The sequence below is a fragment of the Macrosteles quadrilineatus genome, unplaced genomic scaffold (assembly GCF_028750875.1).
Source record: "Macrosteles quadrilineatus isolate MER2022 unplaced genomic scaffold, UCM_ALF_1.0 Scaffold_2__2_contigs__length_208266976, whole genome shotgun sequence".
Lineage (NCBI taxonomy): Eukaryota > Metazoa > Arthropoda > Insecta > Hemiptera > Cicadellidae > Macrosteles > Macrosteles quadrilineatus.
In genome coordinates this window covers 187,205,754-187,232,006 of record NW_026542595.1, presented here as the reverse complement: position 1 = coordinate 187,232,006, position 26,253 = coordinate 187,205,754, and the positions used below count along the sequence as shown (strand labels likewise).

The 26,253-nt window shown below is 35.4% G+C and overlaps 2 protein-coding genes across 2 annotated transcripts; one reads left to right on the top strand and one right to left on the bottom strand.

Annotated features, from left to right (window-relative positions):
* Nucleotides 1–226: 226 nt before the first annotated feature.
* Nucleotides 227–26,043, bottom strand: LOC128985398 (splicing factor U2af 38 kDa subunit-like). The gene is made up of 9 exons (XM_054404857.1): nucleotides 25,869–26,043; nucleotides 22,269–22,356; nucleotides 21,022–21,088; nucleotides 18,794–18,876; nucleotides 5,705–5,776; nucleotides 4,279–4,412; nucleotides 3,070–3,171; nucleotides 2,029–2,141; nucleotides 227–412 (listed from the first exon to the last, which is right to left on the bottom strand). Exons 1-8 carry the CDS (start codon nucleotides 25,910–25,912, stop codon nucleotides 2,030–2,032), a joined length of 702 nt encoding a protein of 233 aa, XP_054260832.1. The 5' UTR covers nucleotides 25,913–26,043; the 3' UTR covers nucleotides 227–412; nucleotide 2,029.
* On the top strand, nucleotides 4,046–5,376 carry LOC128985401 (dynein light chain 1, cytoplasmic-like). Its single transcript, XM_054404861.1, has 2 exons — nucleotides 4,046–4,110; nucleotides 4,983–5,376. Exon 2 carries the CDS (start codon nucleotides 5,031–5,033, stop codon nucleotides 5,304–5,306), a length of 276 nt encoding a protein of 91 aa, XP_054260836.1. The 5' UTR covers nucleotides 4,046–4,110; nucleotides 4,983–5,030; the 3' UTR covers nucleotides 5,307–5,376.
* Nucleotides 26,044–26,253: the final 210 nt, after the last annotated feature.

Here is a 26,253-nt window from a genome sequence, read left to right as displayed (position 1 = left end):
AAAAATATTTATAAACATATACAGTAATTGATAGGTATGTACATAGATATTTTAAAAGTTTAAAATATTAATATTGTAAGATTTTTGTTCACATGTGAAAATTGAAAACCCATGAGATTCAATCATACATCTACTTAAAAACTTTTGAATATGAAAAGGATAAAAGCTGATTTCAAAATTCTTACCGGGGAAAACAAATTGGGGAGAATATAGTTCACAACACAAATATGTATGAAATGAAAATGTATTTCAAATTCTAACCAGAAATCATTCACTGAATGTCAAGTGGCATTATACAGTTCTTTATGTTTGAGACAATGACAATACAATAAAACATATTTTAACACTCACAAAATCAAAAGTTCTGGTAAAATAGTATGATCTCAAGGATTTCTCCCATGTCTTCTAGCTCCTGAAACAAAGTGTGTAAATATAAAAAAAAAAATTGTCAAAACAGCACCTTTTGACATTTAAACAACACAGCTGTCATAAAGTGATTTAACGACTACTGTATACTGATTTGTCCGGATATACAACACAACTTCATCGAATTTTTTTAGTCACAGCCAACCTTAAAAAATGGTTATTAATACATTCAATTTTATAATAAATAAAATTACCAAGGGGTATGGTATTGAAGGGGTATGGGGTATGGTTTGTTCATATAATAACTAAAACTGCTAGAAGGTTTATTATATCTTCAACATATTCTTAGAAGTCCTTCCTCAGGACGAAATATCAGTGTTATGTTTTGTGTTCTTTTATTGTATATTATCCCCTGGACTCAATTTACTCAGATAAGTTAGCTCAACTCTATTCCTTTTAGCGAATTTCCCTATAGGGAAGTAGCTATTACCGTAGGTGGCACGGTAAGACCTAGACCCGGGACCGATTTACTTTTTCATTTTGATGTCCCCAGAGGCCAAAAACACTATTCGTTCAAATTTTTATATATGTATATATATATATATAGACATATATATATATATATATATATATATACGTCCGTGAACGCGATAACTTGAGTAATTTTTGTCCGATTTTGATGAAATTTGGTTTAAAGGTGTAAAGCGGGATACACTTGAATGAGTTCGCGAACCAGCACGATCGGACCATGGGAACGGGGCTCTACGGGGGGTTTTATGGGGTAAAAATTGGTTTTTCTCACTTTTGACCCTCAAAACACAAAATTTCCCAATTTCTCTTTAGACCTTTTTAAAGAGCTTAAAAAACAAATAATTTAGTATATAAAAGTATTTTTGTTCAATTATTAGTAACGGAGAAAATTAAAAAAATTGTAAATTTAAAATTCCCATGTTATTCTTATGGAGAATATTGTCAAATGTTGTAGTTTGCTTGTTTATGAATATATTTTGATCAAACTTGGCAAATTTATTTAGGCCCTATTTTGTACTAAGCTATCCATATTTTACTCATAAACACACTTTATTAGTTTCCTTGTAGCAGCAAACCTAGGTACTCGTTAAACCTAATGTTATTAAAATATATTTCACTGAAAATCAATTCAGACAAATGGAAATTCGCTTAGTCGGCAGGTTTGCTGCGGCGTGGGTATTTAAAAATTCCTATACCGACAGTAAGTCTGTGTAATTGTTTACATAGGTTAAGTTTTAGTAATAGTGTTGATATACAATAATTACAAAATAAACACTTTTTTATTCGATCAGAAAAGTTTGGTTAAGAAAAGGTTCTAGGCCAAAATTGTTAATTAGAATAAATGGATATCAGCTATCTCAACTTTGAGATAATCCAGGTATGCCTTAGTACACACAAGACACAGAAAATATGCAATATTTCGTCCCCTGGAGAACTTTGTATGACATAAAAAGAGAGAAAGAGTAAATTCATCAAAATTTGATTTTCAAAATATATTAAGCTTGTTTTTGAGGGTGCTGCTCTAAATTATAAGTTAAATATTTTTACATCACCATAATAAGCATTAATTTCTAAATGTTTAACACCCATTCACAATGTTGTAATGGCATTTTTGGCTGTAGGTTGAATTACCTCAGTAGCGACCAGAACGTCCCTCTCTGTCTCGACGACGGTCGCGATCCTTTCTCGGACGTGGAGAGCGGGACCTGCGAGAACCAACATGGTCCCTGCTGCGACTGCGAGACCTGGCATAACCAAACAATGATCATTACATAATAAACAATAAAAAAGACAAAAATAAAGATAATAACTAGACATGCACGTATTTGTATTAAACTGGTTCCTTTAGACCATGAGCTGTGGGTAATGTAAAATTAGTTAAACACCGAACAAAACCCTTTATCAGCTTTCAATGTGAAGTTCAAAAAAACAAAACATATGATACTATTGACATCACATATGATCATTGATGAAAGCCTCGACTGAACTTCACATCAACACGTGTTTATGATGACACGATTGTTTTTAAACAGAACTCCAAACATCTCTAAATGTAAACCATCCATTATAGTTATAATATATAAGACTTACTGTCTTGAAGCAATCCAGTATTGTACTTGGTGTACAGATGTTTCGGCTTTATAAGGCCATCTTCAGCACTTCTTCGAATAGATGTACACTAAGTACAATACTGGAATGCTTCAAGACGGTAAGTCTTGTATATTATAATATTTAAAAGCAAATCCTGGTCAGCCAACCACAAAGCATTTATTATAGACCTGCTGGTAAGTAATATATCTCATCTTGCTCACACAGTTAAGTAACAAAGGAGCACGACATAAAAAATGTTCCACACCATTCATCTTACTTAAGACTATGATTTCTAAAACTATTTTTAGATAAAATTACTCACAGTAACATAAAATCCAGAAACCGGAAAAAAATATTTTTTGTAGGTTAGAACTAAGATACCTTAGTAGTAGGTATATAGCATAAATGTAGAATAATAATTTAGCTTTGCAAAATGTCTAGTTTTAAGCCCACTGTGAATCTTACATCTCAAACCTTTGTTTGTAAATAGTGTAAACTAATTGCAGTCTTTCCAATTTACAACAATGTGTAATACTTACATAAAATTGAAACTGAAATTAAATTGATTCACAAAACGCTCACCTCCTGCCGCTCTTCTTCTTGCGACTGTACAAGTAACGCCTCAGTTCACGAGAGATCGGCTTCAAGTGCATGAAGTTGCAGAAACCACTTCTAGTGCATTCTCTGCAAACATTGAAAACAGTCAAACAAAACATATCTAAAGGCAGTAAGTAGCCTATATAGAGATGGTTAGTGTAAGGAGAGGGAATGAGAAAAAAGGTATAAACACTAACGCTTGGTCCTAGCACTGGACCATCTTGTTTCCAATAATCTTATACAACATACATTTGAACTACATATAAGTAAACACATGTGTTAGAATCGTTTACACTACTTTTTTGTATAGTTTTTATTTTCTAAGAACAAAAAGGGAAACTTAAATTTACGTATGAGGTTCTTCTCATAAAAAAATTGTTTTCACCTATCAAGTTGATCAAATTTCTACTTAAAAAAATACACAATTTTGACAAAATTTTAGATCAATTTTCACAATTTCCAATTTCTACAACAAAAAAAAAACACAATTTTGACGAAATTGTTAATAAATAACATCTAATTCTTTAAATCACCTATCCTTATTATTTCCAGGAAGAGGAAATGTAGAGCCTAAAGTAGCCTACAATCACCATAACATAACTTAGCTAAAAAAACCATTGGTGATTGGCTAGATTTGAACCCAGGCCTAGGCTAGCAGTGCTGCATTCTAGACTGGCAACACTCTGGGTCTAGGTTGTTAAGTTTGCATTAACATAAACATGTTTTTATCCTTGTTTGCTCAGCTAAAGTTTGCTGTCACTGTCCAATACACCATAAACACCAGGCCAGCAGCTAGCTTCTTTAAGATTGCATTCACTTTTGATGCTGACCAAAAGAATTCTAAATTTGCTAAGGGTATAATCAACAGCTTTTGCACGAAAAGAAGATTTCTGGATTGCTAAGAGAGCTTGTAAAATACTTAGATGACTTCCTAGTTAAAAATAATTCACGGCATTACCATGGTAACAATTTAAACACAATCAGCATCCCACTTAAAATTAGGACATTTTTATCAAACAAGATCAGGTAAGCGCATAAATTTTTCAGTTATTTTAATGGAATAGTCTTAGGTGCACAGAGAATAAATTAAATGTAAGTAATGTAGGGAATGGTCAATGATTATAATGGTTGAAAAATTAAAATGTTACTAACTGATTAATTCCAATCACTACAGTTAAAAAAGCTAACACTAACCCCATTTCATACTGTCGGCAACATGCTTCACGAAAGTCGGTGACTGGGCTCAACTCGGCATAAACTGGCCGTCCACCGAACCAACGGTTGTTGAGGTCATTGACAGCTTTCTCAGCATCCTCTTCTCTTCGAAACTGTGCATACATTGAATTGCAGTACATTAATAATCATATCAAGCAAAAATCCATCTTTTCATATTTTTATATTTACCTATGCCATTGACATTTTTTGAGAGAAAGGTCCAAACCCTATTCTCGCTAATAATATATAACGCTGATCTTCTGTTAGAAAGCTTAATTAAGAACCTGAAAACCAAACGCATTGGGCTCAGTATTGATCTATCTTAGTAACAAACCAAAGACTTTCAGAGCACAATAACCACTCAACTACTCAGACAGCTTCATCTTACATAAACAATTTTAGCAATAAATAGAAAATTCTAAAATTGTTTAAGGTCAATAAATGTGTATTTTATTTATGATATAATACTTATCATTGAAATGGAGACCATACAAAGTAGGTAAATACATGCTCAATGGGATGGTAACAGAAACTAGCTAGTCTAAATTAAATGTCTGATGGAACTAAAGTAAGATTAATGTTAAACTAAATTAACAAAAATAGTTAGTAACATAGGCTGTTACAATAAATAGAGGGAACATAAATCCCAGGTACCTAACCCTTTACTTGACAATTATTTCCAGGTCTAAATTTCAAGTTAAAATATCTGAACAAGTAGAAGAACTTGCACAATGTCAATTACTGATGAGAGAGTGACAATAAAGAGTGTGGATATGACAGACGATATGCAGCGTGACGCTGTAGACTTGGCCAGTCAGGCTATACAGAAATACACAGTGGAAAAAGACATAGCGTCCTATATAAAGAAGGAGTTTGACAGAAAGTACAGCCCGACTTGGCACTGTGTCGTGGGTAGAAGCTTCGGCAGTTACGTCACTCATGAGGTTCGGAACTTCATATACTTCTACTTCGGTCAGGTGGCTGTTCTACTGTTTAAGAGTGGTTGAGCAAAGTTAGCCACAGCTCAACACTAGTATTTGAGAATACATTTTTACAAACTAAAGAAGGCTAATAATTGTGTTTTAATGTTTGGTTACATCATCCAAGTAGAAGAAGACTATGGGTGTTTATGTCATACATACAATAGGCAACAGAATAAGTTTTCCCATTGTAAGATTAGTAAAATTTAACTGAAAGTCAGAACTAAAGAAAAAGAAAAACCAAACAACAGGACATAACAATAAAATGTTCATGGTAATTTTATGAGACAAAAAATAATTAACTAGACTTATAATGAATATGTACTTGTATTTTCCTTTAAAAGCAAAGACTTTCAAGTCCCTCTCCTAAACTAAGTAAGCTAAACTACCTATAATAAGAGTTGATCTTAGTAAACCATACAAACCTTGATGTAAACATTTCCAACTAGATGATCTCCTAAGTTGTCACACACGTTCATTTCTTCTATCTCACCATACTGGAAAATAATCAAACAAGGATTTATTTAATTGATTAGAGTTAAGGTTAAAAAACAAAAACAACTAAAAACTATTTTTATTGTGATGATTAGATAGCAAAACATTTCCCCTGGTTTGAAACAGACATAAAAATAAAATTAAATTTTTGGGTCTAGTGGGCCAGGCAAATATAAAATAAAGGTAAAAAATCCTCCATTTTTTTTGCAATAATTGAAGCCATATTGGTAGGCTAGTTGTAATACAGCAGTAAAACAGTACTATAAGCCAATATATAAGCCTAACGAGTCATAGGAATTACAGGGTGTTTCTAAATTATACGGCAATCTCACAGTATATAATTCTATTATTAAATGTTCATATAGGCTACAAACACATCTATGTTCAGTTAATAACCAATTACAGGATGAAAAAAGAATATTGCCATGATTTATGATTCCTCGCTAAAGAGTAGGTAAATAATTTATTTTTGTAAAAAAATACAACCGACTTCAAACGCTCTAAAAAGAATGAAATAATTTCAATAAAGTAAACTTTTGTATTAGGCAAGCTCACGTATTTCAAGTCGGCGCGGCTCAAACTGCAATATGATTGAAATTAAATATTGTGTGTATATTTTGAAAATCTATAAATTGTAGCTGGATAACATAAATATATAAAAAACATACTGAACTGTTTTGTTTATATATTGAAGGAAATATTTTCTTGTATTTTATGTTTACTTCAGAATTAATGCATTATACACACAAATGTTCTATATGAATAGGAAAATAATTTAGTTTGATATTATGATAGGGAAAAGAAGCTAGTTTAGTATTAAAACGTTACTTTTCCAAGTTAGAAACATTTAAATGCGTTATAATATTTTTAAAGATACTCGTTAATACCACTATAATGCCGATCTCTGATTACGGTAATAAAATAACACTACCGCATAACTATGAAAAAGACAGATTGTAGCGGATCGCTACAATAGCGCAAGTCACATGACTACGATGCGCGCGCAGTCACCCGGGTAGGCACGCGCAGCGAACCAAGAGCAGTACAGTGTAGTGTCGAGCGCCTGGAGCTGTACATCTGATCGGATAAGTAGACTGTAACCTAAGATGTCTAGCTAATAGAAGTAGGGGTTGGGGAAAGGGTGTAGGTTGGGGCAAAAAGTAATTCAATCATGTAGTTTATTAGGTTCTCGAAGGGTCGTGGTCTGGCAATTAATATCGTAAATTAGAATTCACATTTGCTAAGTCTAGTAACCTTTTTCACGAATTAGAATAAGTCCATATATATATTTCTCTGTTCATTATATTATAATTAGATACATTAAGAACATAAAAGCTGGCTGTGATAGGCAGCTAAGGTAATATTGTGCACTTTGACGAGCTAAATTAATTCCTTGCAATAGAGTTGGGTTTCGACAGGAAATGTGCGTGATTTGGCAGTGGTTAGAGGAAGATATATAGGGCCCAGGTATCTTCATTTACACTCATACTACTCCACATCATCACATATTGGTAGCAGAGCGTCAAGATCCGGCCAAAAATGCAATTTTAACAGAAATAGAATAGATTAAAACGTGTCTCAGACCAGCCAAGTGCTTTGTTCAGACAGGAAATCGGCAGGCTACAGGTCGGCACCACGTGGCGACCTGGAACGCACGAGCATGCATAGCTAGGCACGTCATGAAATGTGAATCAATATCATTCAATTTATTTTATTTCCAAGGAAAATTTAAAAATCAATTTTGATGAGAATGTTTTAATTTCAAAGTAGAATTAGGAGAACCTTGATGTTTTTTATTAATATTTTACCAAACCAAGTTGATAAATATGTTTAAATGCATTTATGTAATCACTCACGAGTTCGACATCAAGTCTGAAAGGCAGTAATTAAATTAAATATACCTCGACGACAAGCCGAATGAGTGTTTGATGAATATTTTTATTAAGGAAAGCAAAATATTAGGAGTCAAAGTGCACATCGGTATAGTTTACAGGCCACGACCAAAAAATCAAAATTCAAAATTGGGGGGAATTTTAAATTCATTTGTATGTCACCTCCCCAACCCCAAAAAGTCATAAATATCCCCAAAAATTTTTATTTCATAATTTTTACAGCCGAAAGGGTACTGCAGTGAATTAATTAAGGATTAAAATAGTATTTTAAAGCGTAGTCTGACATATTTTAGTTGTAGCTCATCACCTTAATTTAAGTTGTGTTTAGAATTTAAGTTGTTCAGCAAAGTTTTGATATTTGAGGTGGGCTAGTGAAAGTTGAGAGTCCATGTCATTAGTAGGCCAGACAGACTTAGAACAGAACTGGAATGTTAGATAACAGAAGTTCAAAGATAAAGCGACGATTTAAGGCCAGATTTGTTATTTCCAAGCAAACATACACGATTTAAATATACATTACACACAGTTATTACAGGCTCATCTTAAACAAAAATACAAATAAATATATAAAATAAATATAAAAACAGAAAAACATTTAAAACGTAAAAAAAAAATATATAATAATAATAAATGTAAAAAAATAATGTACTACATAATCAAAAGAAAGCCAAGAGCCTGTGTACAACATTTGCTTGAGTAAATCGTCACTTCATAACATTTCAGTCAATTTAGGCCATTAATTGACAATGTTGATTCCTTCTGAATCAGGCCAAAATCACAGGGTCAATTCATTGTTCACATCAACATATTATTATCTTACATAAAATATCATGTAATTTCGTACAACAATAACACAACAATCAGTACAGCAATAGATGTCAGACATAAAATGCATTACAGTTTTATATTTTGCAGTCCACAAAATTTCATTCACTCGCAGCGACCTTGAACATGCAGGCCCGACACTACAACCAAACAAAAGAATTCCGACATACCGACATGCCATTACCCTGCTACACTCTTTCGACCACCTTGATACCGTAATATGATACAAATTCAAATACTCGGCGATTCACTGACTAAACGTCTGGAATATTTTGTTAACCGAGAAGGTAGTAAATTAAAATTAGAATACAGTATGGGGATTTCAGGCGCAACAATTGGACAATTAAAGAAAAAAATTAAAATCACAAATCCATATTTCAACAGTGAAATACCATTATTGTTGTGGATAGGAACCAATGACATATTCAGCAATACATCAATAACAATGGTGACACAGCAATATGTATCATTGCTCAGGGTAATCAGGAAACGTTATCTAGGCAGCAGGTTGATACTGTTAGGATTACCATATTTCCCTAGGTCAGAATATACACCACACACAATAGATAAAATTACTCAATTCAACACATTTTTACACACATTGTCAAATCAAAATACCCAGCCAATTTTTCTAACACATGTTTTAAATTCAAATAAATATTATTTACACACGTACAGACATTCAAATCGTAGGGACGACATACATTTGAACAATATAGGGAATCAGATCTTAGTCAAACATTTGACACACCAATTGCAGTAAAATACAATCATTAGGCAAAATTCACACCTTTTTTTTAAATAATTTCTCTCTTTGTCTTATTAAATTACAATTTGCCCGGCCCAAACTCTTCCCACCTGTTTGGTAAAATAGTTGATATCAAAAAGGTTTTTAGGTCTTGAATTTTTTTACTATTCAAATAATAGTAGATCAAGGCAAGATGTCCAAGATTTACGAGTGGGAAACAAAACCCACAGGGGTATCATGGATACGAGATTTTGATGCGCAAAGCGCAATTCTACAGTGCGAGAAGTGGGGCTTAACCCCAGCCAAGACACTGGAAGAAAATAGGGTCATTTTAAAGAACGCGGTGACAGCGCAAGTGCCAACGGTACCAGACACACCAAAACCCACGGAACAAAACACACCCATCTTAGCGGATCAGACGGCGGAAATGATTAGAATCACAGCCCAAGCCATAGGCGATTCAATCGCTCAAGCTTTATCTCAAAACAAACCAGTAACACAATCAACACACACCCACACAAACCCGAGATTAGTCGACGATCTAGCGTCGAAAGCTCCCAACTGCGACGGCACTGACACAAGCAAATTGTTAGCCTTCTTGAAAACGGCCATTCAAATTGAGAAATTAAAGTTAGCCGACGACAAATCAATCACAATAGCATTGTTACACAAAACAGCAGGGCAATTAAGGGATATTTGGACCATGGCATTACAGGAGAACTGGGAGGTCAAGGGTAAAACAATTCCTACTATAATTAGTACCTTTCTGCCAGAAAGGGCAAAACAACAGCTCCTGACTCAAACAGTCTATAGGGTACAGGGTCAATTCGAGTCACTTTCAGATTTCATTATCCAGGTGAAAGAATCAGCAGAAATCCTAATACCAACAGAATACGACTTACTGGAGGTAATATTGACAGGTATAAACGCGACAAATAGGGCACGTCTTGCGGGATTCCCGCCGCCGACCAAACTTGATGATTTAATAGCGCTTATCCCAAAATTAGAAGTTGTGAGACAGTTAGAGGAGGGTAACAACTCGCAATCACGCCGATGGGAAACCAGAACAGAAAATAATAGGCAATTCACACCTCAAAACAGGCAATTTACACCTCAAAATAGGCAATTCACACCTCAAAATAGACAATTCACACCTCAAAATAGGCAATTCACACCTCAACATAGGCAATACACACCACAATACATGCAACAGCCACATGGGCAACCAAGATTCCCACATCGACCACACATGCAGCCAAGTACATACTATAGGACACCAGTGCATAACAGTGCATATCACGGCGCACCGAGGCAGGTCAATGACCCCAGACACTACCGCCCGCCCACCGACACTACAAACCAACACACACCTACACACAATACACAGTTAAACTCCAGAGGAGGCCGATAATGGGCGCTCTCGCACCTCCGACACGTCATAGCGCCTATTCACACACAACAATCAACCAAAACACACACACACATAGCCATAAAAACAAAAATGCCCCAAAATTTCCTAAATTAAAAACATGTACAATACAAATTTTTTTCGGCGACATTGAAACAAATGCACTTATAGATACAGGGTCTACGACGTCAATTTGCTCACGATCCTTTTTTGATAGAATCAAAAATAATCACTTAATTACAAAATCAATCACTCCGATCAATCAATTCGCTATTTCAGCCTCAGGCGACAAGGTAACGTTCTCACACATGGCAAAGCTACACTTTAAAATTAGACACTTCTCTTGGACATTCAGTTTCCTAATAGCACCTAAACTGCCAATAAACATTGTATTAGGGTTAGATTTCCTCACAAAAACAAAAGCAATCATCGACGTGGCGAATCACAATGTAACATTTCCATACGGTACAAGACCGGTCATGGCCATATCACACACAGACCAACACGATAGTAATCTACAGGAAGACAAAACTTACACCTTGGGCGATAATTTGACACCAAACCAGATACAACAAATACACAAATTATTACACTCATTTCCAAACACAGTATCGAAACGATTAGGGCAAACAAAATTGATACACTACGACATAAAATTAAAATCTCAGCAGGTTGTAAGGAGTAGGCCGTACCAATTCGCACCGCCAAAGCTCGAAGCATTACGAAAACAAATCGACGACCTATTACAAAAGGGCGTGATAAGACCATCATCCTCCGAATACAGTAGTCCAGGATTTGTAGTCCCCAAAAAAGGAAACAAAACGCGATTTGTAGTCAATTACAAAAAGCTCAACGACTTGATTAATTTAGAGTCTACGCCAATGCCAACCGTCGAATCAGCATTTCAATATCTAGGTCAAGCGAAGTGGTATACATTATTGGATTTGAACAGCGCATACATGCAAATACCGTTGACAGAACAAAGCAAAAAATACACAGCATTCGTCGTCCCATTTGGGGAATTTGAGTTCAACGTGGTACCATTTGGATTAGCCACAGGATCACAGGTTTTGACAAGGTTAATAGATAAAATATTTGGAGACATAAAATACAAATACATTTTCAATTTTTTCGACGACTTGGTAATTTATTCAAATGGGTCATTTTCAGACCATCTCAATCAAATAAAGGAAGTAATAACTAGATTACAAAACGCAGGTCTCACGATCAACCCAGAAAAAATGACTGTAGCATCTAATCACATCGAATTCCTAGGCCACATTTTTCGCAACGGCACAGTTACATTTGACACACAAAAAATTCAGCCAATTCTTAACTTCCCAACCCCCAAAAATGTCAAACAGATTTCTAGGCTAATCGGGATGACAGCGTATTACGCGAGGTTCATACCGAATTTTTCACACATTTCGGCACCATTAAACAAACTCAAACGCAAAGATACACCATTTGAATGGGGCTCTGAACAGGAAGCCGCCTTGCAAAGTATTAAAAAAGCTCTAACGTCGCAACCAGTTTTAAGACTCCCAGATTTCAATAAAAAATTCATCCTACAAACAGATGGTTCAGGCACAGGACTAGGAGCGCAATTAGCACAGGAACACGAAGGTAGTTTATTACCAGTAGCCTACGCGTCGAGACCACTAAGCAAACACGAAGTAAACAAATCCACAGTTGAATTAGAATGCCTAGCAGTCGTGTTCGGATTGACAAAATTCCAACAATACCTCGAACACAGGGAGTTTACACTTCAAACAGATTGTTCAGCATTAACTTGGCTTCTAAATCATCCACGACAAGTAGGTAAAATTGCGCGATGGATAACATTCATTAACTCTTTCCAATTTCATTCTGAGCACATAAAAGGCAGTGATAATCCAGTCGCCGACTGTCTATCTAGGTTATACGAGGACGCCGACACAAAACCAACAGTAGTAACACTAAACGATGACACTAATACACATTCAGTAAACATTTTGATGAAAATCCCAGAAGCTTTCAAAAACATCGACGAACATCAAAGAGACGACCCCGCGTTGATCAAAATTATTAGGGACCCACATAGAAACCAGGCATATACAGTAAAGGACGGAGTGTTAATGCATTTAGCACCCGGCCAAAAGACACCACGAATAGTACTCCCCACGAAACTAATTGACATGATTTTTACATACTACCATTTAGCACCTACATCAGCACACCTAGGAATCAAAAAAACAATACATAAAATAAATCAATTTTTTTGGTCACCAAATTTGAACAAAATAATAGCCGACAAAGTCAGAACATGTCTCTCTTGCCAAAGATCCAAACAAGCTCCGAACACCAGGGTAGGCGAATTATCATCCGATCTAGCAACAAAACCATTCCAAAAAGTGTACATTGACTACGTAGGCAAACTTCCTAGGACAAAATCAGGCAACTCATACCTACTATCTGTGGTAGACGCATTTTCAAAGTTTGTAATTCTTTTACCAGCTAGGAACGCGACAGCTGCCACCACAACTACACTTCTCACAAAACACATATTCTCACACTACGGTTTCCCGCAATACTTAGTATCAGACAACGCACCATCTTTCAAATCAAAACAAATGAAGGAAATGTGTTTAAACTTCGGAATCAAACACATATTTACATCACCGTACAACCCAAGCGCAAACAACGTAGAGAGAGTCAACAAAAATCTCAAAGTTGCTATGAGAATATATCACAATTCCGACAACCAAACATGGGATCAAAACATTCATTGGTTTCAAATAGCATTTAACTCCGCTCAACATGAAAGCACCGGCTCGACACCTGCAAGCTTATTTTTGGGGAGAGAAATTAACCACCCACTACAATTAGCCTGGGATTTAAATAAATTAATTGGGGAAGAATCTCAACCAACCACAGACAATCGCTGGCAACATGCACTTGATAACCTACGGAAGGCAAGAGAAAAACGCACACAATATTATAACAGCGGTCGTCAACCCAATCCTTACAAAGTAGGCGATTGGGTAATGTATAAAATGCACCCACAGTCCAAAGCAATAGACAACGTCAATTATAAACTCCAATACGCCTGGTCAAAACCGTGCGTGATTGACAGCTTCTCATCACCAGTGTCAGTAAAGCTGGTAAACCCCTCAACAGGTAAGATTGTGACAAAAGCCCACATTTCACAATTGAAACGATTTTTTCAACCAATTTATTAAATAAACGTCGTCAGAGTGCACAATAGAACCTTAGCCTAGTTTAATTAGTTATAAGTAAACATCTAGCAAGAAATCTCGAGTAACTTGACTGACTACAACAATACTTAGCAACAATACTTCTCAACAATACGGTACACAATACAACCCCGGCACCGGCTGATAAGAGTGTCGAGAGTTGAGTCTAAGGCGTGTCTTTACCGAGGGCACGCTTACAGTTCTAGGCGCACTACTTGGCCGGAACCGGGAAACCAACAACAACAATACATGGCAAGTTGGCAGCGAAACACGTCATAGTGTTTGTAATTAATATATGCATTTCAATACCCCAGTAATCAACAACCTTTTCAATCCCCTTAAAACCTACAATCTGAGCAAAAGACTAATTTTTTTTAAGAAATTTTTTATTTTTAATTTGCTCAAATTGGCTATGACGGGAATCGTTCGCCATAACACATTCTTATGACAGATTGCAACTGTCATATGAATAGTGCAGCCGACAGCTTACTTATGACAACAAACACTCACTAACAGTACTGGACTGAAAAATGACAACACATGAACGAGACAACTGACTACAGAACAAGCTAGACTTTAAACTATGGCAATTAGGCTAAGTAGAATTAAGTAAAATTAAGTATTTCTGTGTTAATATAAGCAATTTAATCGCAAAGGTAAATACAACATTTCATAAAAAGTATTAAGTAAGTAAAGTCATCCACGTATATTAAAATAAGATATATGGTATTTAGGCGTAATACAATCGTTATCAAAGTAGATAACAGCGCACAATACAATCCATATGTTTGTAAATAAAAGGCAGAATTCTGAGCGTAGAAGAAGAGTTATGTACTATATATTTGTAAAGGGTAATTTAAATGTTTATTATGTGTTATACACTTGCATGCGTTAAAATAAAATACAAAAATATATAAATATATTTATGTTGCTGAGCGACAGAGAAGAAATGGACTAGTAGGAAACAGACAATAGCAAGCGCCAGCCACGAGATAACACTGCCGTTATCAGTACAAACATCTGTTCCATTCAAACCTCTACTTCCGCCCTATTTAAATAATCAAACCAAGCACTGATCAATCCTTCACATTGAAGGAACATATTAAAAACAATATTTATTTAAAAAATTAAGTTGTGCTAAGCCGTCGGTGGAATAAATAATTATTATTTAATACCTCTGTGCATAATTCTTGATAATTGGCACTAGAGGAGCTTCGAATGAATTTACACTTACAATAACACTATCATTCCTTACATCAACCAACAGACTTTCGAAACTCCATTCAACCATGAATAGCATCCAAGCTGAAAGAGTGTATAATGTGTGTCACACTAGTTAATTAATTAATTATTAGTAAATCAACAGAAATTTAGTAATATATCTCCCAGTCAATCAAATCCATAGCATTTAAGTAAATAAACATTAGATTTTTTCCCTTTTATACTCAGTAAATTAAATTCTTTTTTTTTAAATTAAGTAGAACAATTTCTTATTATTAGTAAATTCATTTAGATCATAAGTATCAATAGTAAACTTAAGTAGAGTAGTCGCGATCAATTTTTACCGAATATCCAGGGAATATATCAGTGATAACTAACATCAAAATAATTAATCATCAATCAAAACAATCTCCAAATTCACATCTGAGTAAACGTATCATCAACCTCATATCAACTTCAAAACCCAACGCATTTCATCCATCATTAAGAGGCGTCCAGCGATATAATTAGCGCCCCGAATTTAGTAAGGGCTCAAGAGCTAATTACGAAATTACGTCACATCACATCACAACAGTATACCTTCAAGAACTTCAGAACACTACTCCAGCTTCATTCATCAGTTTACACAACTTCATTCTTCATTCTTCCAACTACTCAACTTCAAGAAACTCATCAAACTTCAGCAACCTTCCATATTTACCAGCAATTACCAGCAATAACCAGACTTCAATACATCCATCTAATTTCATCAACCTTCAGTATTTCAACAACATTCCCAAATTCATCATCAATCATATATCCAACTTCATCAGCCAACAGATCTTCTCAACCCAACTTAATTAAATCTATCACTGATATACGCCCGCCCACATTTCTTAGAGCAGGTTTAGATTAAGCAATCCCACCAAACATAGTTATAAGAAATTCATTCAAAACCATAGTTACCTTTAGTTTATAAAAAAAAAAAAAAAATAGTTAATAGTTTATAAGCAAGACCGACACACATTATAACCTCAAATGAGTCAAACCAAAAGGAGTGCAGAAAACTGTTGGAACATTTCCACACCGACATCGATGTCACAACGACACAATCTCACGGCGAGCACAATAAAAAAAAAAAAAAAAAAAAAAAAAAAATTTCTTCGTCCTTCATCTTTCCCAAACCCCAAAATCACCCCAAAACTAGGAAAAGAAAAAAAAACAACCCCACCGGGGGGAGGATGTAGCGGATCGCTACAATAGCGCAAGTCACATGACTACGATGCGCGCGCAGTCACCCGGGTAGGCACGCGCAGCGAACCAAGAGCAGTACAGTGTAGTGTCGAGCGCCTGGAGCTGTACATCTGATCGGATAAGTAGACTGTAACCTAAGATGTCTAGCTAATAGAAGTAGGGGTTGGGGAAAGGGTGTAGGTTGGGGCAAAAAGTAATTCAATCATGTAGTTTATTAGGTTCTCGAAGGGTCGTGGTCTGGCAATTAATATCGTAAATTAGAATTCACATTTGCTAAGTCTAGTAACCTTTTTCACGAATTAGAATAAGTCCATATATATATTTCTCTGTTCATTATATTATAATTAGATACATTAAGAACATAAAAGCTGGCTGTGATAGGCAGCTAAGGTAATATTGTGCACTTTGACGAGCTAAATTAATTCCTTGCAATAGAGTTGGGTTTCGACAGGAAATGTGCGTGATTTGGCAGTGGTTAGAGGAAGATATATAGGGCCCAGGTATCTTCATTTACACTCATACTACACCACATCATCACAAGATTAACACCTTTAGTTATAGATAGTCACCTGCAATATGGACACCCTCTTTAAATTTTGTATCAAAAATCATCATAGAGCCGCGCCGACTTTAAATACGTGAGCTTGCCTAATACAAAAGTTTACTTTATTGAAATTATTTCATTCTTTTTAGAGCGTTTGAAGTCGGTTGTATTTTTTTACAAAAATAAATTATTTCATGATTTTTAGTGACTGTATAATTTTTTATATATTATTTACTTGAGGATTTTTGATAAGCAAAACTGTTTGACACAATCAAAAGTTCCACAGAACAATCATTATTTTAAAACTGCTTGAGTCACCTGTTCAGGTTACATAATCAATGGGTATGAAAATAAACATTTTTAGATATTCCTTAAGAAGGAAAGAGTTGTCCATTACATTAGGCCTAATGAAAAACTAATTGTCTTTTCTAGATACATTACTGAAACATATATGTTTTTGTAAGTCAGAATATTCAATACTAATAACAGAATTACTGTATACACAAATCAGGTCAAACGTTAAAATACATTTTTTATAGTAACCAAAACAAAATGCATTTTTCTCAATGTAATTCAAAGGCTCCATGGCAAGAAATAGTTTATTGATCAGTATGAAGCAACTGTTTTATGAAGAATTGTCTGTAGCTTCATTTAAATGGTTTCAACTAACAGCTGTAGGAATGTTATTATTATTTATTGCCTTCTCTGCACAAATGTAAACAATCTGCACAAATGTAAACAAAACAAATGTTGAATATTTAAGGTTTTCAGAATATTTCACCGAAACAAATATTATACTTAAACATAATATATAAGGTACCAAATAGAAATTCTCCTGGTTATTTTGGTGGTGGAACCACACTGATCGGTAAAAGAATCACAGAGAAATTGGTGAACATACATAGAAAAAAAAAAACATCGCCACAAACAAATTGAGAACCTCCTCCTTTGTTGGTAGTGGGGAAGTCGGTTAAAAAACAAGATGTAGGCCTACTAAAATTCAAAGGAAATAAACTATTCAGGAAATCTTTGAATGGTTTCTTAAGGTACGGTAACACCAGAGCAAACAGAAGGGAACCGAACGTTCACTGGTATTCGCTGTGGTTTGCCAGCATTCGCAAACACCTGAGAATTTGAGTAGTCACACCAGAGTGAACGCACATGAATCGTCTAAGATTGAAACGTCGTTCGCTTAGCTCCGGCCATCATTAGAACTCCACGGAGACCATAATCATGGACGAGTGCAGTGGGGATGGAAATAGTACAACTAAACAAACTACCTAAACAACTCTGTTGATAGCAGTAATGTAGAAACAGGTAAGTACCAGACTGGATTCATTCCAATGTGGTCACACTGAAGCAAGCACTGAACTCGAGTGAACCTAAATTTCCTTTGATCATTCGCTAAGAAACCGACAATGAATGGAGCAGGCGCAAACATGCGACTACCGAGCACTGCCAAACCTGGCCGATTGGTGTTTGTTGCCGCTCGAGGCGTCGGTCACACCAAAGTGAATTACGCATTCGTTACTGTTTGTTCACTCTGGTGTATGGTATGCTCTTGTACCTGTATGGTTTTAGAAAATGGAAATTAAAAAAAAAAAATGAGTGCCAGAATTCTTTTAAAATCTGTGAAAACATAAGAAAGTGTATTTAAAAGATACACCTTTCAAGCTAGGTGTAAAATATTGTAGTCAAATTGCTAATGAAAACCTATAATATTCGAATTTATAACAATTTTACTACAAAAAATATATATATATAGATTCTTAGAGACGCCATGCAGTTTAGAACTTTTCTGTATTGAAATGAAGGATACACAATCCCATTTTATTAATACATTTAAATACTGAGTCTGCCTATGATTAAGTTTTTATAACAAATTAAAATTTTTTATAAGGATATACCTTACCTTGTCCTCACATTCTACAAACACATCTTCAAAGAAGTTGTCATAATGCTCTTGCATTTCCTCGTCAGATACATTGCTGATCACTAAAACAAAGAGGCAACAAGTTATGTTTAAAAACTCTTGCAGAAGCCCATAATCAAATACTGGACAAGTTTCTTCAAGCAAAAATGCTAATAAGCTTTCAAAGAACTGCACCTAAAGTACTGGGGTGCCGTTGAGGTATTGGCAACCAAGCATGAGCGTAAATAAATTCTTGAAATATATATTTAAGTACATGAGTAACTTATGCTAATGAGATTCATAAATTCAAATAAACTATAAGAGCATCAGTGCAAAAGACAGTCAACAAATATCCTTAAAACATTAGAAATAATTAGTACGAGGTAATATTTCATTTCAATATATCTAACTCCCTCTAAGGCGGCAAAATAATTAAATCATTATCCTTGATCGTACGACATAACGATCATCACCCGCAGTTACAATAACATTGTGAATTCTTAACTGTGCAATCTTCCCCAAAACTTTCTGCAATTTGAGACAGCATGCAAACAAATTTGTGTAATCCCGTGTTGTATGTTGCTTAAAATATAACAAATGAGATCACAATTATTACTTATCATACAATGTTTGTATTCATGATTTAAAATTTAGAAGGATGATGTTAACATTAACTACAACTTATTGAAATATTTATTTATCCATTTATTTAACATCGTCACATCACATAAATTCTTTTGACAGGTGATTTGTCACAAAGTCTAATACTACAATGATAAATCTAAATAATAAAATAGGTTACAAAAGAAATAAAGCAATCAATAGGCTACTTGATGGGAGAAGTAATATCTTTCAAATATACACATCTTCCAGATATTCTTCTAGTGAGTAAAATGCCATCTCCAAAAGAATTTTTTTTAATATAATTTAAATTTAGAGAATGAGGCAATGTTTGTAATCTCAGCGTGTAATTTGATGTACATTTTTGGCCCCATATACTGAGGAAGTAAATGAAAGATTAGTCCCCTATGGAAACCGGCCTGTGGGGCAGAGCCCTAAGAGAATTTGTTCATACCAATACTTTTCGGCAAATCTACACAATCTGAGCTTCATTTTGATGTGCCATATGCCTATAATTTTATTTGGTTAATGGCCTTAACCATTTGCATAAAATTTGATTGTATCACTTTAAAATAGATTGACGATGGTACTGTAAAGCTGTCGAATAACCATATAGCCTAGTTAATTCATCGTTGTTTATTAATTAATGTTTTTATAATTGTTTTCTAAATAAATATCTACAGACTGGTCCCAGTCCCAGAGCGGGTTTGTGTTTTATTTGTAAGGAAACTTTAAGTGAAGCTGAAGTGCTGTTAAAGGAAAGATAGGTGTAAAAACCTGCATTGCACCGTTTCTCTTAAAAACCGAGAAAATAAGCATTTACTGAAGTGAGATATATGTGCACAGTGCTTATTAGATGAAATGCAACAATTTGAAGTTGATCCAAGCAGCTATTTGCAGTGGAGATTCAAATGTTGCAGCATCAAGGGTTACAAGATCAGTAACAGAGCAGTTAAATTTCAGAGAATACTGTTTTCTCTGTGGAGACCAAATAGCTGGAGTTCTTTGTGTCTCAAAGGTGATAAATATAACCGGAGGTGAAAATAAGAAATGTAAAATATTTAGAGGAGGAGGGGGGTGATCTTTGGGCCCCTCAAACCTCTTTAAAATCCCCTAGAATATTATAGAAGGGCATTTCCCGAAGACGCAGGGTGAAAATTAATAAAATATTGCTAAAAATTGCAAAGTTTGAAAATACCAGTATTAATAATGTTTGAAAGACTGCATCAGGTAAATATTAAGTCTGCAGATACGGTTTTTGTATCAAAGTGTAGGGAATTTAGCCCACTTCAAACCCAGTATTCATTAAAAAAATTAGTCCTTCAGGGTTACAATTGCCAAAAACTAAAGTAAAGTTGGAAATTTCACTGATTTTTGACAAGGTTGCGTTCGGCGCCCAAGGTCTCAAACTTGGATTATTCATTGGGCCAACATCATGAAGCATGAAATCAGAACTACCGGATTTGACGCAAGGTCTGATGTATTAGGTTACTGGACGAGACAATTGCTTAATCGCAAACTAATAATGCAGTATGTAAACTATTGTAACTATGGTAATTAATGTAAACATATTGAAACAAGAATAAATAGAGCATCAACCAACTTACAATGAGATCCATCTGCAGATTTTGCTGAGTTTTGAGGGTTCACATACAAATTCTGAAGCAAAACTGTCTGTAAAAAGAAGCAAAGGACAATAATTTGTTATTAGCCTAAACTGTTAATAATTGTTAATTATTATCAGATATTTTGAGTAGCCTACACCATCAATCAAAGTTGTTTTAAACTAAGATGAGGAAGATAAATACTAAAATGAAAAATTCAAGCTTTAACAAATATTTGTTTCACATTCAGAGAATTGTGCAATAGATATTTTTATGTTTTGCAAAGAGAAGAATCAACTATTTGGATCCTTCCTTCCGCAATGTTATAGCCTAAATTAAATTTGACAGTATCACTGCAATACAATTCAGAAATCGGAAAGCATCTAACTAATAGCTGACAGTCAATAGCATATAGTCCTCGCCACCCTAAGTTGAGGCAGCCCAAGGCCGCACGGCGTATATCTAGTGCGGCCTTTGGCTGCCTCAACTTAGGGTGGCGAGGACTATAGCAATATGACAAAAATACCCATTTAAAATAGCTATTGTATCCAAACTTCAATGATCTCTAATCTCATCCAAGAACAGGCTATTCTTTCCTTCACTTAGTCTTGAAATATATCATAAATATTTTATCATAAAGATCACCAAATATACTACCTAACTAAATCACATCAAAATGGCTCTATTCTGATTAGGATTGTTGAGAACTTTTGAGTGTGTTAAATGAGGAAGGCAAATTATTCCCAAGTTGGTTTCATACACAAACCTAACTTATTTATTAGGCTATATTTAAAAAATGTTAACCGAAAATAGCTTAATAACGAAAAAAAACAACACTAACAAAAATAACAAAGACGCTTAGAAATGTGACTGCAGAAGAATTATTAAATGTTGACAGTAGTTTTTTTTTTTTTTTTTTTTTTTTTATGGGGAGGAGGTAAAAATGCATTTACGCACACTGAGGTGCTCAATGGCCACCCATTAGTAAATGTTGACAGTAGTAAAAGAATAGCTAATGAAAAGACGTGGTAGTAGACTAACTTAAGTAGATAGAGCATTTCTAAAAAGTAGCAATTATACTTCATTAAGATTAAGTTTTTCTTCTTTGTATTTTTCTTGTAAAAATGGTGCAACCGTTTATAAATAAATAAAATAAAAGTTGAACGCTGGGCACGTAACACTATCGTGGTTGCATCAAATTGAAGACTATAAGAGTAGCCCTAGGCCTACTAAAAATGCTTAATTCTAACCTGACTGAAGGTCGGCTTGTTGTGTATCCGAGAGCATCTGTCACCATGGCGACATGCTCCGATCTTGAAGTAAAATGAACAATTGACTCTGAAAATAAGAAAAAACACTTAGTAAAATTGAAGGCAGCATTGCATGCAAATCTTCCCTACTGTATAAACATTCACAGGTCTTCCTACTAAAGGAAAAAGAAATTGGATAGGCCTACAGTTCCGCAATCTGAGTACAATATAGGCCTATTATCGTAAGAAATTTTTGCGAGAAATGCGCGGACATTATAGGCCTAGTTCAGTTTAGCCTTTACCTTTGCTCCGATCTTGAAGTAAAATGACCAATTAAGTCTGAAAATAAGAAAAAACACTTGGTAAAATTGAAGGCAGCATTGCATGCAAATCTTAATACTGTATAAACATTCACAGGTCTTCCTAAAGGAAAAAGAAATTGGATAGGCCTACAGTTCCGTAACCTGAGTACAATATATCGTAAGAAATGTTTGCGAGAAATGCACGGACATTGTAGGCCTAGTACATAGCCTTTACCCGCAAGAAATTACCTCAAGTGCCTTTTTAAGCTTCCTGGATCTGATGTGGATTTGATTAGAAGAGATGTCTTTCAAAGAAGGTGGTATAATGGGCTAGAATTTTCACATTGAAGTTATAGCAAAGCAGGAGTGGGTGATATTAATAACTTATGGCAATGATTTGAATTCTAAATAAATACCGTACCTGAATGATTTTTTAAACTTTGTTAAGGGTTGCGATTTGCAGTCCTAATTACTCGGATTGATTTTAAATGTTCCTAAAATTCGGCAGAAATTCAATTGTATTAATCTAAGTTATAAAAACAGTTTTTTGCTAATACTGAACTTATAATGTACTACTTAATTACATTTATTCTACAACATTATTAACAAAACCTGGGCTATTTTAAGCACTCCTCTGGCACTTTAGGGGGAAAATGCCTTTTTCACTCTGAAGAATCGGTTTAAATTGCTAAAAATCGGTAATTTTCGGCGCTTAAAAGAAATAGTTTAGGCCCTATAAAATTTATCTAACTTGATAGCAGTTTCTCAGAAGACTGGCTAGTTGCAAGTTTAACTTGTGGCTTTGGGAGTGGGAATTTTTGACAGGGGACAGTTTACACCCCACATTTACTAATACAGCGCTGTTTGGTTAGGTTAGGTTAGTTTAGAACAGTTTCATTTTATCAGCTGGTAAGTAGTTAATGTATAATAGTAAATGTGGGGCGTAGGCCCTAGAAACTAAAGCGTAACCGTCAGGGATTTTCTCCCTAAATAGCCTAATCCTTGAAACTTATTTCCCCTTGTATGTAGCCTAGCTTTGAGGAGTTGGTAGCCTATACGTTGCTATAATGTGTACTCTTGTCCAAGGAATAAGTTATGTGTCCTGTATCCAAGGAGTTCCTAATTGAATTAATTAAGGAATCCCAAACCTTAGCCTGGTCATGCACATTTCCAAGTTCTGCTACCTATGCCATTATAGCCTAGTTTAGTTGTTTTAGGCTTATTTGCTTCACTTCCAGAACAGCTAAGCCTAATCATCAAGAATAGTGGTGATTAGTTTTTTAAAACGTTTGCTGCTGACCGCTAAATGCCGGGAGGGTGCCAGGAGCTGAACTAACGCTTGCCGCTGCTTAACATTGCAGCCGATACACTGAATTACAGTAAAAACAACAGTAGTTATACTGGATGGCAATGTTCTGCAATAAAACTGGCTTTGGACATACTACAGTACTAAGTGATTTTGATAGATAGCAGCACTACCCAGGTTGCAGTCGGTAAAGTAGTGTCACTATCTAGCAGGAAAGAGGTGGGACAAAGCCCTGTTCTAAACGACCCTGGTGGCGATTTTGGGAAACTATTTTTTTATTGTCAGAAAAGTACGTCCCCACGAGCTGCAAAGAAATATAGGACGCTCGTGACGAGCTGGCTGATCCATGGTAACGTTAAACAACAATGAATAGCGACGTTCCGGAACGTTCCTAGCTCCTGGCGCCGTGGCCCCTTTGACGTTCCGGAACGTAGCAGCATAGACAAAAATAATTAAATATAGACAGTCAGCCGTGATGCGGTTACCATGGTAACCATAGGTTCTGGCGCAGACCACTGGAAGCGCCCGTGTGTAGGCCTAAGATAAATTTTGATTGGTCATTAAATAACAGATGTTACAAAAATCTTTTGAAAAACACAGAACTATATACAGAAACAAAAAGTGACGTACCGTACTTAAACAAAGTGTTTGAAAAAAAGTTGTTTGAAAGTGATTACAAAAATAACACACTCTATACTCCGTTCAAACAGCCGTGGCACCTGACGGATTTGGACACCCCATGGAAACCCTTGGGGCCTCCTAATCCCTCAGGTGCCACGGCGGTCTGAACGCACTATATTATATACAAATTTACAGTTGTCAGGATACCTGTTGCTTTAAAAAGAGGTTTACAATGGTCCCTTAACCCTGAATTGGTCAACAGTCTTACAGCCTTTTTTTGAAGCTTTAAAATTATTAGAATGTGGGTGGAGTTACCCCACAGTAACAGACCATACTTTAACAGATTTTTATAAAAAGCAAAATACGCAGATCTAACATACAAAGGAGGAACAAAATATCTTAGACATCTAATTAAAAATAAAACTCTTTACAATTTCTTACTTAAGTTATATAGGCTAAATGGGTTGACCAGCTTAAGTCACTATTCAAATCTATGCCTAATAAATTTACACTTGACGAAAAATTATTTTCTTCCTCAGTGTGTGCGACCTAACCTAAAAACAATAGTTCGAGTCTTTTCAGGATTCATAAAAAACCCATTGACACTGAACCAGTTCCTAGCTTCATTGAGGGAAAGTTTGGACAGCACCATGAGTTCACTAGGCCTACCTTGACTATTTAAGAAAGTGGAGTCATCCGCATAAATCACAGAGGTAGCCTACAGGTCATACATTTTTCCAAATCATTAATCATTATAAGGAAAAGAACAGGGCCTAACACCGAGCCCTGGGGCACTCCGCAAAAAACCTCAATCTCATTTGACAATACACCCGCAACATCAACCTGCTGCCTGCGGTCTGATAGGCTAAGTAAGACTTAAAAAGATTGAGTTCTGTGCCACGGGTACCGTGGTACTCAAGTTTATTCAAAAGTTAACCATGGGGAAGGGGAACACAATCAAACGCTTTACTTAGGTCAACTAGAGTTGCCTGAGTAAGAGAGGCGTTTTCATAAGAATTTAAGTTAGCACATGCTGCACCAAGCGCCTTACCGCATCCGTGGCACATCTACCCGTTCGAAACCCAAATTGCCAATCAGATATTAGGCCATGGTATTCAAAAAACTTCATTAATTGCAATTTTATTATGGTTTCGAACACTTTGCCGATCACAGGAACTAACAAAACATTGCCGAGCGCTTCAAGTGGTGTGCGCCAGAACCTATGGTAATCGCAGCACAGCTGACGGTCTATATTTAATTATTTTTGTCTAGGCTATGGTAGCAGTGAACGTGTTAAGAAGCCTAAAACAATAGGCCTAGGCCTAACGTTATCATAACCATGAAAATAAAGAAGGTTATAAGGTAACTTACTTGTCTTTTTCTGTTCCGAAAATAGATGCCAAGTACTCAGCCATTTGGCAAATAAAGTCAAATCAATCAACAATGATGAATGTAGCCTGCAGGCATAAATAAATAAATTGAATTGGTCTGTCCTGAGATACACTAATACACTTCACTTCGGTGTTATTCCCAAATAAATGGCGACCGGCGAAAAGAAGAAGTATAAATTGGATTGGAAACACAAACACGAAGTCGATCCGAAGCGAGCGTTTCAGGGCAGGAATTGGACTAGCCTACTGCGCATGCGCAAACCGTAAAATTGAGCTGATCTCAAATGAACGACTCTCACACAATTGAAGCAAAAGAGTTGTTTACTGTTATGTCGTTCTGTTATCTGTCTGCCCCTGCCCCTGCC